The sequence below is a fragment of the Pelophylax lessonae genome (genome assembly GCF_965119305.1).
Source record: "Pelophylax lessonae genome assembly, chromosome: 6".
Lineage (NCBI taxonomy): Eukaryota > Metazoa > Chordata > Amphibia > Anura > Ranidae > Pelophylax > Pelophylax lessonae.
In genome coordinates this window covers 111,372,356-111,387,765 of record NC_138773.1, presented here as the reverse complement: position 1 = coordinate 111,387,765, position 15,410 = coordinate 111,372,356, and the positions used below count along the sequence as shown (strand labels likewise).

At 38.7% G+C, this 15,410-nt stretch overlaps 1 protein-coding gene across 1 annotated transcript in view; it reads right to left on the bottom strand.

Annotated features, from left to right (window-relative positions):
* The window catches only part of LOC309558644 (dynein axonemal heavy chain 3-like), a gene marked incomplete at its 3' end in the record, with an annotated part of 260,568 nt that overhangs the window by 115,459 nt on the left and 129,699 nt on the right, over window positions 1-15,410 (bottom strand). The window contains exon 6 of the mRNA XM_082261711.1: window positions 4,658-4,847. Coding sequence (XP_082117837.1) covers window positions 4,658-4,847 — 190 coding nt within the window. The remainder of the gene's footprint in view (window positions 1-4,657; window positions 4,848-15,410) is intronic.

Here is a 15,410-nt window from a genome sequence, read left to right as displayed (position 1 = left end):
TATTTAAAATTTCAAGAGGACTTTATCATGGCCCTTCTCTATCCCCATGGCCATCCCCCTGAACAAATTCGCTCTGATGCATTAGCTAGACTTCATGAAAGGCACTTCCCGGATATCCTCCCTCCTACCCACACAGGCCGCAGACACCAAAAAAAATGTTGTGTATTTTCAAGTAGAGGAATTCGCTGCGACACCAGATACTACTGTCCCCAATGTCCCTCCCAGCCAGGCCTCTGTATTGTAGGGTGCTATCGTGTTTATCACACTTCAGTACACTATTAGTATAGTAAAGACATTTTCCACTATCTACTATTTCTGTGTATGACCCGGACTGTTTATCGACTATGATGTGAAGATATTTTTCCAGTTTCTGCTATTTCTGTGTATTACCCGGACTGTTTATCGACTATGCCTCTGCCAACCATGTTTCTGCCTTACACATGAATTGATCTCGGCCTGTTGAATGACCATGCTTTTTGCCTGCCTCCTGGAACTGATTATTTGCTCTGCCACTGTACTATTCAACACAGGGGTCTCACACAGGTGAGGGGCTCCAGAATAGAATTTCCGAGTGGAGAAAACTTTTTTCTCCAGGTTTTTGTTTTCTCGGATTCCGGTCTGGAGACTCGGAGGCTTCAAAGAGATTTGGGTGGGAGAAGTCACTACCCCTGTCCTCAGGTCTTACCTACCAAGGCCCCCAAGCCTTGTAGTGCTGCCTGCTGCCACCTGAACTGGCCATGACTCTGTCTGCCACTTGAACTGGGCATGCCTCTGCCTGCCACTTTAACTGGCCATGCCCCTGCCTGCCACCTAAACTAGCCATGCCTCTGCCTGTCACCTGAACTGGCCATGCCTCTGCCTGCCACCTGAACTGGCCATGCCTATGCCTGCCACCTGAACTGGTCATGCCTATGCCTGCCACCTGAACTGGCCATGCCTATGCCTGCCACCTGAACTGGCCATGACTATGCCTGCCACCTGAACTGGCCATGACTATGCCTGCTAACTGAACTACTGCCAGGACCAATACTTTGGCATATCCCTGCCTGCTGCCTGGAAAATTCCTGAACATCTCAATTGGCTGCCTGGACCAATGCTTTTCCTGTGCTGGGACAGTGTTCGTGCATGCTAAAACCACGGGTAAACATTTTTTTTACCCTTTGCGCAGCAGAATGTATTTTGGGGTGTAATTCTTGATATGTACATGCTATGTGTTAGAAGCCTGTAGGTGCTACTTGGATGTTGGGCCTCTGTATGTGGCCAGACTATGGAAAGGTCTCACACATGTGTTATTGCCATACTCAGGAGAAGTAGCAGAATGTATTTTAGGGTGTCTTTCTTGGTATGTACATGCTATGTGTGAGAAATATTTTATAAATTGACAACTTTGTGTAAAAAAAATAGGTTTTCATTTTCTTTCCACATTTTCCAAAAAATTGTGGAAAAAAATGACATGCTCAAAAGACTCATTATGCCTCATAGAATAAACATTGGGGTGTTTTCTTTTCAAGATGGGGTCATTTTGTGTGTAATTCCATTGTCCTGGTGCTCCATGGCCTTCAAAATGTGATAGGTACTCAGGAAATGAAATGTGTAATTTATGCCTTCAGAGCGCCTGACGGTGCTACTTGGATGTTGGGCCTCTGTATGTGGCCAGGCTGAGGAAAAGTCTCACACATGTGGTATCACCATACTCAGGAGGAGTAGCAGAATGCATTTTTGGGTGTAATTTTTGCTATGTACATGCTATGTATTAGAAATTTCTTATAAATTGACAACTTTGTGTAAAAAAAAAAATAAGTTTTTATTTTTTGCACATTTTCCAAACACTTGTGGAAAAAAATGACATCTTCAAAAGAATCATAATGCCTCATAGAATATACATTGGGTGTTTTCTTTCCAAAATGGAGTCATTTTGTGGGTAATTCCATTGTCCTGGTGCTCCAGGGCCTTCAAAAATGTGATAGGTACTCGGGAAATGAAATGTGTAATTTATGCCTTTAGAGCGCCTGACGGTGCTTCTTGGATGTTGGGCCTCTGTATGTGGCCAGCAGTGTTGGGGGTAACGAGTTACAAAGTAACGGATTACAGTAACTACATTACTTTTTTTGGTAACGAAGTAACGTAACTAGTTACAATACTAATATTGGTAACTACACTACTTTACTAGGCTATAGGAGGTAACTACACTACTTTACTAGGCTATAGGAACGCGCTTTCCTGCATTACCCAAGCCGTGTGATACAATCGTTATTTCGAAGAATAGAGAGGGATGAAGTTTATGACTTTTTGTTGCACTTTATGTTTTATTCTGTTTTTTCAGGTTTTGTTCTCATGTTTCCCAAAGCCTGTGTTTAAACAATAAACTCTATGCAGAAAGAGTGTCATGTATCTTCTTCTACATAGTCAATTAAGAAAGAGGAAAGTAAAGTAATAAGTAGTGAAGTTACTTTTCAAATGCAGTAACTAGTAAAGTAATCTCGTTACAATTAACAGAAGTAACTAGTAACTAGTTACATTTTTTGAGTAACTATCCCAACACTGGTGGCCAGGCTGTGGAAAAGTCTCACACATGTGGTATCTCCATACTCAGGACGAGTAGCAGAATGCATTTTGGGGTGTAATTTTTGCTATGTACATGGTATGTATTAGAAATATCTTATAAATTGACAACTTTGTGTAAAAAAAAAATGTTTTTATTTTTTTCCACATTTTCCAAAAACTTGTGTAAAAAAATGACATCTTCAAAAGACTTATTATGCCTCATAGAATATGCATTGGAGTGTTTTCTTTCCAAAATTGGGTCATTTTGTGGGTAATTCCATTGTTCTGGTGCTCCAGGGCCTTCAAAAATGTGATAGGTACTCAGGAAATTAAATGTGTAATTTATGGCTTTCGAACGCCTGACGGTGCTACTTGAATGTTGGGCCTCTGTATGTGGCATGGCTGTGGAAAAGTCTCACACATGTGGTATCGCCATACTCAGGAGGAGTAGCAGAATATATTTTGGAGTGTATTTGTAAGTTTATGTATGCCATGTGTGAGAAATACCTTGTTAATATAACAATTTTGTGAAAAAAAATCTTCATTATCAAAACTATTGTGGCCAAAAAATTGCAACTTCAAAAAACTCACTATGCCTCTTACTAAATACCTTGGACTGTCCTCTTTACAAAAAGGGGTAATTTGGGGGGTATTTGTACTCTCCTGACATTTTAGGGCCTGAAGAAATGAGATAGGTAGTCAGTACATCAGGACTGACCAATTTTCAATGATACGTAGCCTAGCTTGTGGGCTCTATAACTTTCACACAAACCTATTTTCATACACTTATCAGAATTTTTTTTTACCAAAGACATGTAGCAGAATACATTCTGGCCTAAATTTATGACAAAATTTGATTTTATTGGATTTCTTTTAAAACAGACAATAGAAAATATATATTTTTTTATTTTTCGCTATTTTTTCGCTTATATCACAAAAAATAAAAAATCCAGCAGTGAATAAATACCACCAAAAGAAAGCTCTATTTGTGGGAACAACATGATAAAAATTTAATTTGGGTACAGTGTAGCATGACTGAGTAATTGTGATTCAAAGTGCGAGAGCACTGAAAGCTGAAAATTGGTCTGGGAAGGAAGGGGGTTTAAGTGCCCAGTATTGAGGTGGTTAAAAAAATTATAAAAAAATAAAATTGTGAAAAAATAAAATAACTAAAATGAAAAAAAAATAATGACACCAGTGGCTGGACTACCAGTGTCCCAAAAGTTGCACTTGTGACCGGGCCCTAGCATTTTGCCACCGGCTAAGGGTCAGGAGGGCCCTTTATGGTGTCTTGCACCCGGGTCTGGAAGGTTCTAGTTATGCCTCTGACTCTATATGACCGTGTGAAGGAAGCCTAACTATACCACAGGTTGCACAGACTGTAATGAGTCCTGCAAAAGTAACAATTTGTGCTGTAAAAGTTCGACACAAATGTCATGAAAATTACAACCTGATGCAGGATGCCTGGGTTAAATATAAGGAAACTAGGGAGGGAGGCAGACCAGGCCCCAGTTGTCATCATTGTTGCCACTGCCCATGTTATTGTAACAATATTGGTTTGTATTGTCAAATATAGAAACGAGTGCCTGTTTTTTGCCAATATTTTGGAATGATTACCTCTTTTTTTGCCTGCATATTGTAAGGACAGTCCATGTGTTATCCATATATTGCCACAAATAAAAGTTTGTTCTCCAGCTATTATCAAGTCTGTCCATTAGCAGCCAGTGTATTTTCAGAATTGGCATTTTTTGACTACATATTGTCAAGTCAGTATTGTTTATTTTTTAATCTCTTGCAGGTCTGCTACTATCAAACCCTTCCCCTGAAAACTATTATTTTGGCCTGACCCCCACAATTTGCCACAGAGCACTATTTTGCCCCCAGTTTTTTTAACATTTATTGTTTCTTTCTATTTCCCAGGTTTTAATACACGTAATGTTATACTTATGTATTTCTTAGCATGCAAACTTTTAGGATAAAATAAATATAATTGATGTAAGATCAGCTTTAGAGATGAGCACACCTGGGATTTGCCAAGAAGAGCCTAACAGACTTTTCTTGATAATCTGATGTTCCTAAGCTAGATAACAGCATTAGAAGTAGGAGCTCTTACCAATACTTTTCCTGAGGCTAGTGTGGTAATCATATGCAGTCTCTTCCTTTATTCCTTGAAGCAGTTTTTCCAGAGCTGGGTTTTTCAAAAGCTGGCTGGGAACATTTGCTAAGATTCTGTCCATCTGTTCCTTCTCTTGGGGAGCCAGCATTTCGCCTTGAATCTTGTGGTGTATGTAGTGAAAATATCTCTGAAAAAACAGAGTTGTTATTTAGCATAGCAGAGACTTAAATTGTTAACAAACATGAGATGCAAGCAGAATTCTTCCGCTTCTATTGTTCTTGGGGGTTGTGAAGATAGATAAAGACTTCTCAAAACTTGTTTAGCTGTTCTGGCAAAGGAGGAAACTTTAGAACAAAATTTCTGACACAAATGACTTGCAGCACAAATCCAGGGCTGATATTATAATAACAAAACAATTGGAGAAACTTAAAGAGGTGGTAACCCTATTAAAAAAAATAAATAAATAAATAAATCCTGTTTCTTTAAAGCATGAACAACAGCATAGTGCTGTTGCAGTGTAATTTGTCCCTTTCTATATTCTAAAATACCTGGTTGACCCTGCCTGTTCCTGTGTCCCACTATGTGAACTGACCAAAGTAATCATGGGTGTTGATCCATGATACCATGGTCAGTTTACATGCCTCCATTATCCCACAGACACCTCTCCCCCTCTTTCCCTGCCTGTCAGCTCAGTCTGTGTGGTGAGAGCCAATCTCCTTCCTGCGCTTCCCCTCTCCTCCTGCTGCTATTTCCATTGCAATTCATAACCCCATTACTTGTATCTTCTCTGTTTTATGAAAATCTAAAGTACAGTGTGTTTTTTAAATTATAATCCTAAATACCTCCTTTCACAGCGCTGCTCTGTGGTCATGTGACCTCCCTCTGCTAGCTGTCTGACGTCAGAGGGAAATCTCAGCCCCTCGCGCGGCTCTCCTTAGATTGGTGAAGGAGAGCAGAGGGGATCACGTGACCACAGAGCAGCAGTGTGAGAAAAGAAATTTAAGAATATAATTTAATAAAAAGGACACAATACTTTAGATCTTCATAAAACAGAGAGGATACAATTAAACAGCCACTTTAAGAAACTCAGGTATCAGCTTTTATTATTCTGCCTTCCCTAAGCCGCCTAAAGCTACAGAAGAATTTCTGGTATGGATATTTATGCATAGTTACAGCGATCCAGCTTGGACCAATGCAACTATGCCCATACTGTACCTGGAGGATCCAGATGGAAGCTGGAAATTACTGTAGTAAATATCGCTATTCAGTGGTCTCCATTAGCTTCTGCTTCCTGTGCCAAGCAGCTTCCATGATGCATTATCAACAAAGGAGGTTGGCAGCTTTGGCGTGGGCGCCATTCAGAGATCACTTTTTATTTTGTCAATGAATGCAAAGTGTTTTCTGATTGGATAGGATAAAGAAGTGGGTGGTGACATGATTCTCTCCACCTTGTATAATAAGAAAATGCTTTGCATTCATGGAGAAAATGCAAAGCATTCTTTGAATGGCCAACTTCCTGTGTTCACAATGCATATCTATACCTGGAATTTTTCTTTAAGATTTTATACGATGGATCATTAAGAAGAATTTCTCTTTGCATTGTGTGGCACCACAGTATTTGCTGTGGCATATTAAGATGTAGAGTTGACTTTTAACATGCCAACAGCAAGAAGTATGCTAATGTTCACCCCTTGACAGCATGATAGATTTAGTAAGTATAGCGATGTAAATTATACAATTAGACCAAGATCCCACCTAGAAGAATATTTACTGCATGTAAATTGAGCTGATGCAGTAACTCGTGATGCTCTTGTGCTGTGTACAGAGTGATGATATGCCCTCATTATGTAAATTCACTTATACTCAAGAACTGCCATAATAATCTAGATTTATCTCTGGCAAGGACCTGGGGATTAAAGAAACTTTATTCTTATAAAGATAACTTATGTACATTTATTCAAATTAAAAATAAATGATAACATACCCTATATATAAAAGTACTGTTAAACAGAACAATGGAAAAGGTAATTCCGATAAGAGGTAAACCATAGCAACCAATTGGCTTTCATTTCACTGTAGCAAGCTCAGGAAAATGTAATACTCAATTCGTTGCAATGGGTTATTTTACATTGCTCTTTGCTTTAATAATTAAAGCGTTACTAAACACACAACAGTAAAACCAGTTTGAATATGCAATAAAGCATGCTTGTTATACTCACTGTGGAACCTAAGGGGTCAATCCTCTGCATTGTGTAAAAAGGCTGAATAATCCTGTCTTCTCTAATCCTCCCCTTCTTCCACAGACCCCAATCCATCTGTTGATAGCACAGAGCCCTAGGAGGCACACTGCACATGCTCAGTTTGCTATGTATTGCTAGAGAGGTTTTTTTTTTTAAAAAAAATTATTGGAGAGTGCATGTGATCGGCACAGGGCCAATCGGGTCTGTCCAGACAGAGGGTCAGGAGTCATGTAGCCTCATAGCACAGTCAGAGGAGAATGAAAACTCCACCTACAAGTTTTATTCAGTGCTTGGGCAGACATTGAAGTTACAAAACTGCTATATACTGCTGATGAGAAAAGGTATTTAGCAGTTTAAAAAAAAAATTGTATTTCCATGTTCTCTGTACTGTGGGAGAACATATATATAGCAGGGACCTGGGTTTAGTAACACTTTAAATAATAAGCCAGTTTAATTAAATAAGGGCACATACTTATTTTTTAAAGGTTTGCAACACAAATTGTATTGCATAACTTTCATGACTGTAAATGAAATAATTGCATATCTATAGGAGCCCTGTTTTTATAGCCAAAGCTAAAAAGGTGGAACGTTCAACCAAAATGTCCTTATTTTCCCTTGAGATACGGTTTTGTAATTAAAAGAAGAAGTCCCATTAGATGTTTTAACTTTTAGTTAACCCCTTGTGCAAATGAAAAAAGCACTATTCTTAAGCAGCATGATCAGACTTTCCCCACCCCAACCCTCATCTAACCATGTTGCTAGAATGGAGAGAGATTTATGAGTGACAAGCTCTGGAAACCAGCACTGCCAGTCACAAAGAATAGCACAGTGAGATGGTATTATACTAATAGGAATGAACAATCAGCACTAGTTGTTCATTCCAAATAGTACAAGACCAGTCAAAATAGAGAGGTGGTGGTACTCAATGATGGATGTAACCTCCCACCACAAAATGCCCTTATTATGGGCTTAAAGTTGAAATAAACCCATCAATTTAAAGTTTTCCCAAAATGGCATGTCATGAATGATAAACAATAAATAAGTTGCGCTAAGTAAAATGGTGATAACCAAAATGATAAATAGAATAGTTCTGAAGACCAATTGTGGATATATAATGTAAAATTTAAATGTCAATAAATAAGTCCATAAATAATAGGCGTAAGTAGAGGTGTCCACGGTGAAAATCCATTAGGTAATATGCTTACTGGAAAACAGTGAATGAAGTGGCGGTAAATCAATCAAGCAAGTCAGGATCAGGATGTCTTTATACCAGTGACCACCTGAAAAGCCTCTTATATGCTTGCAATGAAGTCTCCCAGGAAACCGAGGTGCATTAAGAGTTCATGAAATAAAAAACATAAACGCGATAGCGTAAAACCAAAAAACAAAAGATGGTGAAAGTGGAAGAAAAAAGATGCACTCACAGATATGAATGTAACACCTTAACCAGTGAAAGTGTGAATATACACCGATATGTGTGTCATACACATGCAGGTACTTCTTACCAGAAGCCAATAATAAATGTGAAAACCACAGCTTCTGATAAGTATATATCTTCAGGATGTGCCTAGATAGTGCTCACAGATAGGGACTATATTATATCCACCACCGATCTACACGCTCCTTACCAGATCCAAGACTGCACATATGGTATATCCAAAGATAATGGGCATGATGTTCAAATAGAAACAGATGAACCTCAGGTGGCTCCAAATGTAGACTCAGGATAATATGAAATGTGGAAATGTGAAAAGGTGAAGCAATGGTAATTACCACAGGAGTCAAAAGTATTAGGACAGACTCCGGACTGCACACCGGCACCCCAGAATTTACTTTTCAAAGATGCTAAACGGAAAAAAGCCATCCTATCAGACCTACCGTCCAAAACCGCAATTTTTTCAGAACATCTTAACTTTGAAAACACCACCACTTTTTTTGTACTACACTCCGTTTATCCACAGACACAAATCACAGGAAGATATACTCCCGGTATTTAAGCAAAATAGTGAAAATTAGCCCTGTGATTGAATTAATATGCACCGGCCGGTACTTTGTTATATATGTTTATCGTTTTATGTTGTATGTCTTGTTCCTCATGAATATACTGGTACATAAAGAATTATATACTGTACGGTTATGATTATAAGTCCAAATTTTCATTAATAAACTTGTTATTATTTAAAATATAGAATACCCGTGTCCCTATATTTGTTTTGACCATTTAACCAACTTTAGTTCTGACCGCTGAACAGAACACCTTTTTATAGACTCAGGATAATAACCCGCTCAGGCGTGCATCAGCAATATAAAATGAAGGAAGGGAACGCCATAGCATAAAATCCAACAAACTTTTTAATGTAAAATTAAAAGTACTCTCACATGCAAAGCGGAATACAAGCTCTCGGTAAGACAACAAAGCCAACGGCCGGTCGGCTAATCTGGCCCATACTTCCTGGACGCTAGGGGGTGACGTAAGCACGCCGTGACCCGACGCGTTTTGTCACAGATGACGTTATCAATATCACCTTTGATAACGTCATCTGTGACGAAACACGTCGGTTCACGGCATGCTGACGTCACCCCCTAGCATCCAGGAAGTACGGGTGAGATTAGCCGACCAGCCAGCGGCTTTGTTGTCTTACCAAGAGCTTGTATTCCGCTTTGCATGTGAGGGTACTTTTGATTTTACATTAAAATGTTTGTTGGATTTTATGCTATGACGTTCCCTTTCTTAACTTTATATTGCTGATGCATGTAAAAAAGTAGTTTTACATCCTTTAACAATATCGGCCAATGCTGTTTGATAATTTTCTCTGTATTGTCAGGTAAAACCTGACATTAAAGCAATTCCAAAATAATTTTTCTTTTTTCTTTCTTTTTTTAACAAATCCTCTCTATTCATATCACCTACTGTTCTTTTAAGTTACTCTAAATCTTTAGCCCTATATCCCTTCTCACAAAACCTTTGCACCAAAACATTTGCCTGTATATTATAATCATCCCTTTTATTACAATTCTGCCTTACTCTCATCATATGGCTTTTGGGGATGTCTCGCAACCATTTGGGGTGGTGGCAACTCCCCAGAGGAAAGTACCATTCCTATCAACTTCCTAAACATGGTTTTGGTCAGAACTTGATTATTCTCTTTGTATACTACAATGTCCAAAAAATTAGTATGTTTCAAATCAAAAGTTGCTGAAAATGAAATGCCAAATCTATTGTTATATATATATATATATATATATATATATATATATATATATATATATATATATATATATATATATATATATATATATATATTTCTCTAAGGAATTGTAAAAAAAGGTTCCTGTGATCCCCTCAAACCACTATGATGTAATCTATGTACCTTTTGTAAAATCTCAATTGGAGTATGCTATTATCAAATATGGCTTCCTTCTCCCAATGACTCATAAAAAGGTTTGCCACTGATGGAGCATATTTGGCACCCATGGCCACTCCTTTCTTCTGTCTAAAGAATTTCTTCTCATGCCAGAAGAAGTTGTGGCTCATGGCCAAATCTAACGATCTCAATAGCAACTCTTTTTGTTTTGCTTTAATACTGGTGTCATTTAAGGCCCACAACACTGACTCAATGGCATGTTGTTGTTGAATGTTGGTGTATAGGGAATTATCATTGATGCTGGCCTATATACATCCACCGTATATCTCCATCTTTTGTAGTAATTCCATCAAATCCTTGCTATCCTTATGATAGGCTGGACGTTTTTGTGCCAAGGGCTGCAAAAAAATCAAGATATTCACCCATTCTAGAAAACAAAGAATCTACTCTACTTACAATGGGTCTCCCTGGGGGTTTATGAGGATTCTTATGAACCTTAGGCAATTGATAAATGACAGGTACCCTTGGTGCGTCCGATAGTAAATATCTGGCCTCTTTTTTATTTAAAATTCTCTCTTTCCAAGCCTCTTTGACCAATCGTTTAAGTGGCCCTATATTTATTTGTTGGGTTTCCTTTCAACTTCTCATACATTTCTTTATCACCCACTAATCTATTTAATTTAGCAAAAAAATTGGATTTATTGAGAATCACCAACCCTCCCCCTTGTCCGCTGCTCTGATGACAATCGGTTTTTTTCTTTTCCAATGACTCCAAACCCTTTTCAATGACTCTCTTACGTCTTATGGGATTGATTTTTAGTTTCTCAAGGTTGTGTTCAACCATATCCCTGAACACTTCAGAGAAATGATTAGTATTTTTCGGGTTGAAAATTTAGTTATTTCCCAGCTCAGTCCGTTGGTAACCAGAATCATCCTGTTTTGGTGACAAATGGCTTTTGTGAAAATATTTTTTTATATTAAATTTTCTGAAAATCAATAAAAACATCAAATGTATTCAGTTCCCTATCTGGGGCAAATGTAAGACCTAACCCTAATACTTTTAATTCCTCTGTTGTAGAAGTTGTGTCTCTCTTTTTCTTTTTCCCCTTCTTTCTTCTGCACCATCTTGTTCTTCTCTTGTTATTCCCTCTGTGTGGGATTGGGATGGTGTCATAGAATACCATGGTCTCCAATCCCCTTCCTTTCTCTGTTGGGGATATTGGACCCTCCCTCTCCCTCTGGGGTAGGATCCTCCCCTCCCTCTTTCCTGGGGACCTCCATATCCCCTGCTTTGAAACCCCCCCCCCTGTAGTTGTTGTATCAGGTGGTGTAACCTGGATACATTCATTGTCCCCTCCTGGGTGGGCCTCCTCTAGGTTGGTTGGGGGTCAAAGACGGATCTCTCCACCAAGTGGTGGTGACCTTGGTGGTGAGAACCTCTATGGGGAGAGTAGTTGTTAGCTTAGTATAATGGTTCAAACCTGTTGTTGGTAGGTACTCCATATTGGATGGTGTGAACTTGATCTCTCACCATTTCTATCATAAATGTAATGTCTTCACTGGGACCTGGGTGTTTTTACATTCCCCCCATACTGTGGATTGGATTGAATTGGGGCTGCGGACTTCCCTTTCCTCAGTGGCCCTCCAAATTTTCTTGCCACTTATATACTTTATTGGCATCATACTCATTGGTATCTCGAATATATTTTTTTTTATATTTTTTTTCTTTTGTGTATCTTTATCTACCTTTCCAACTAATTCCTGGAGATGTTTCATTTTTTCTTTGTATTCAGCTGTTTACTCTAAAAGGGGCCAATTTAGCTTTAGCTGTATTAATATTGGCCTCTAATAATTTGAGTATTTTTTCCTTTCTAGATACCAAAAGTTCCAGCAATCTTTTTGTGTAAGGCTAAAAAAAGTGAACCATTCATCTTCAAAATCTTTACAAACCAACCCATCGTTGGGGGCTAACCCCCACCTTAGTCTCCTAGGGGTCTCCTAGGGGTAATACCATATCTAATATATTTTCTTAATCTATGAGCTAAGGCTATTTTAAGATGTTTAAAATCTAACTTCCCATTATTAAGTGAAAAAAATTAATCTGCATCACACTGCAGCTTTTATTCTACAGTAGAAAATAAAGTCGTTTACTTGTAAAGAGTTAAAGCAATTGTAAAGTCTCGTTTTTTTCCTATAAAAATAACAAACATGTTATACTTACCACAGGGCTGGCCCAAGACATTATGCTGACTGGGTCTAAAAATGAAATGCTGCCTCCCCCCCCCCCCAAAAAAAAAACACGCCCACAAAAAGTCCCCCACATGCATTATTTTATATCATGATAATTAAAACTAAAAATTAATTGAAGGAGGGGGGTTGGTGTGAGCCACCAACTTAACCTATGCAAATTAACGTGATAAATTATATACTACTGAATTAAATGTGGATTTGTGTGTTTTGTGAAATTACTTTCAACCTTCTGAGCTGCAACATAAATGTGGTAAACGTGGATAAATTCAAAAAATTAAAATGCAAAAAATTATAAAGGTATGGCGCTCAACAAAAAATTAATCACAATAAAATTTAAAATTTAAATGAAACCACAAACGTGCTGATAGTGAATGTGTCAAAATTAATTAATTAGTAAGTCAAATTTACATGCAACAGGCTAGAGTAGTATAGGGGCAAGCTAGGGTAGTATACGGACAGGCTAGGGAAGTATACGGACTAGCCAGGGAAGAATACGGACAGGCCAGGGAAGAATACGGACAGGCCAGGGAAGTATACAGACAGGCTAGGGTAGTATACAGACAGGCTAGGGAAGTATACGGACAGGCCAGGGAAGAATACGGACAGGCTAGGGTAGTATATGGACAGGCCAGGGTAGTATACGGACAGGCCAGGGTAGTATACTGACAGGCCAGGGTAGTATACGGACAGGCCAGGGAAGAATACGGACAGGCTAGAGTAGTATACGAACAGACTAGAGTAGTATACGGACAGGCTAGGGTAGTATATGGACAGGCTAGGGTAGTATACGGTCAGGCTAAGGCGGTATACAGACAGGCTAGGGCGGTATACGGACAGGCTAGGGCGGTATACGGACAGGCTAGGGCGGTATACGGACAGGCTAGGGTGGTATACGGACAGGCTAGGGTGGTATATGACAATGGGATCAGTGGCAGTGCTGGTGGGAGGATGGGATCCGTGGCAGTGCTGTTGAGGGATGGGGAATGGACTTCTTTTTCATGTTGCTCATGAGTAGGGCAGCCTATTGAAATGAATGGGCTGCCCTACATGCGATGCATAAAAACCACGTCTGTGCTTGTGTGCAAATAAAGCTAAACTGCATAAATGCAAAATAACAGATTTTCTCTAAATAATCATTTTGCATACAATTGCACTACCATGTAAATAACCGTGAACACTGTCCTCTGCTCATTGAAGATGGTTAACTTGTATTGAGTGTTTAGTTAATGTGGGGAATTTAGACTTTGATAAAACAGAGTTTGGATAACAGAGGGTAAATGGAATGGTCATAAAGTTTGTTCACATTATCTGGACATACACAGAGTGTGGGGGATGTTTATGTAGTGATATGTGGCAGCTCTGGAGATGTCTGTTAGTTGTGAACAAAGCTCCACTCGTCTGACTCCCCCACACACACTCCCCTGCTCTTCTGATCTTCCATATTAACTGAATCATTCTCATCTCCCTGCACACAAATTCTCCTGATTAATCCTGATGTAAAACTGCCAGCTTACCTATCCAAATGGACTTTTATTAGAACATCAGCTCACCCCCTCCTTGCACAGTGTGAGCAGCAAAGAGGGCACACATGGAATGTACAGGAGACTTCTGGGGGAAATACAGTAGAAAAAAAGAGTTTGGGAGCTGTACCGGGACAGTCACTGCTGTGTGCAGGTATGTAACGTGCATGAGCTGATTGCACGCCTATGAGTTGTACTGACTTTGTCTCTGGCTATGTGGTGTCTGGAAGCAAACAAAGAAGAGAGCCGCTCAGGTGCAAGTTCAAAACCCGGTGCAGGTGGGATCCGCCGTCCAAGCACAGAAACTTCCAAAAGATAGAGACCGCACTCAAGGTGTTTAAGATGAAAACAATCGAACTCCTTTATTCTTCATAGATACAGCAGACAGACAGTACAATGCACGAACAGACGTGTCGGGTTGACGCGTTTCACGATGTAGATCGCTTACTCATAACCACACACGATGAGACTGTGGATGCTGGCAAGCATTTGTAGATAAACCAAGAAGGTGGTGGCCAGGAAATGTAATCACACACACCTTGAATTAATTGATGGAAAGACAAGTGCGAGTCCGGCAATCCACAATACCATAGTGAAGACAATTAATTACAAAAAACTCCCTCCCTCCATGGGGAAGGGAAGGTGTGTATAATATAAAATATATAATAAACATAGTCAAAGCGTGGAAAAAAAAACAGGCTATATATGAAAAAAGTAACAACATAGAAATATTGCATTCCTATTGTTTGACCTCTGGTGGTAAAAAAGATGCATGCATAAAATGACCGGGAACGTTAAAAAAATCTCTCAGATTTATTGGTGGCTGTATAAAGCCTACATAATGTGGAGGAGAGAACACACAGGTATATATGCAGATATTGATCCTGTCAAAAAACGGCACCCGTGAATGGACAGGAACACACTAGACAAAGAAATAGGAAAATCCCGAACATTGTGGAAGAAAAAGTGGAAGAAAAATAATAAAAATGTATAGTTGTATGAATGAAAAGGCAAGAATGTGTATAGATATGAAGAACATGTGTAAATATATGAAAAAAATAAATAAAAATATATATATATATATATATATATATATATATATATATATATATATATATATATAAAGAAACCTGTTGTGAAAAAATAGATAATGAATAAATAAATGTGATTGGTAAGTAGAAAAAATACATTTAACCAGGTGTGTGTTATCGTGAAATTATTTGTAAGATATAAAGGACCTGGTCAATGTGTACGTGACATATGCAATAATGAATTGATACGAAGAACAGAATGAATGGGAATAAAGAGTGAAATACATTAGTGTGTAGATGTAAATCAATAAAAATATGGAGAGATGACACCAGAGGACAAACGC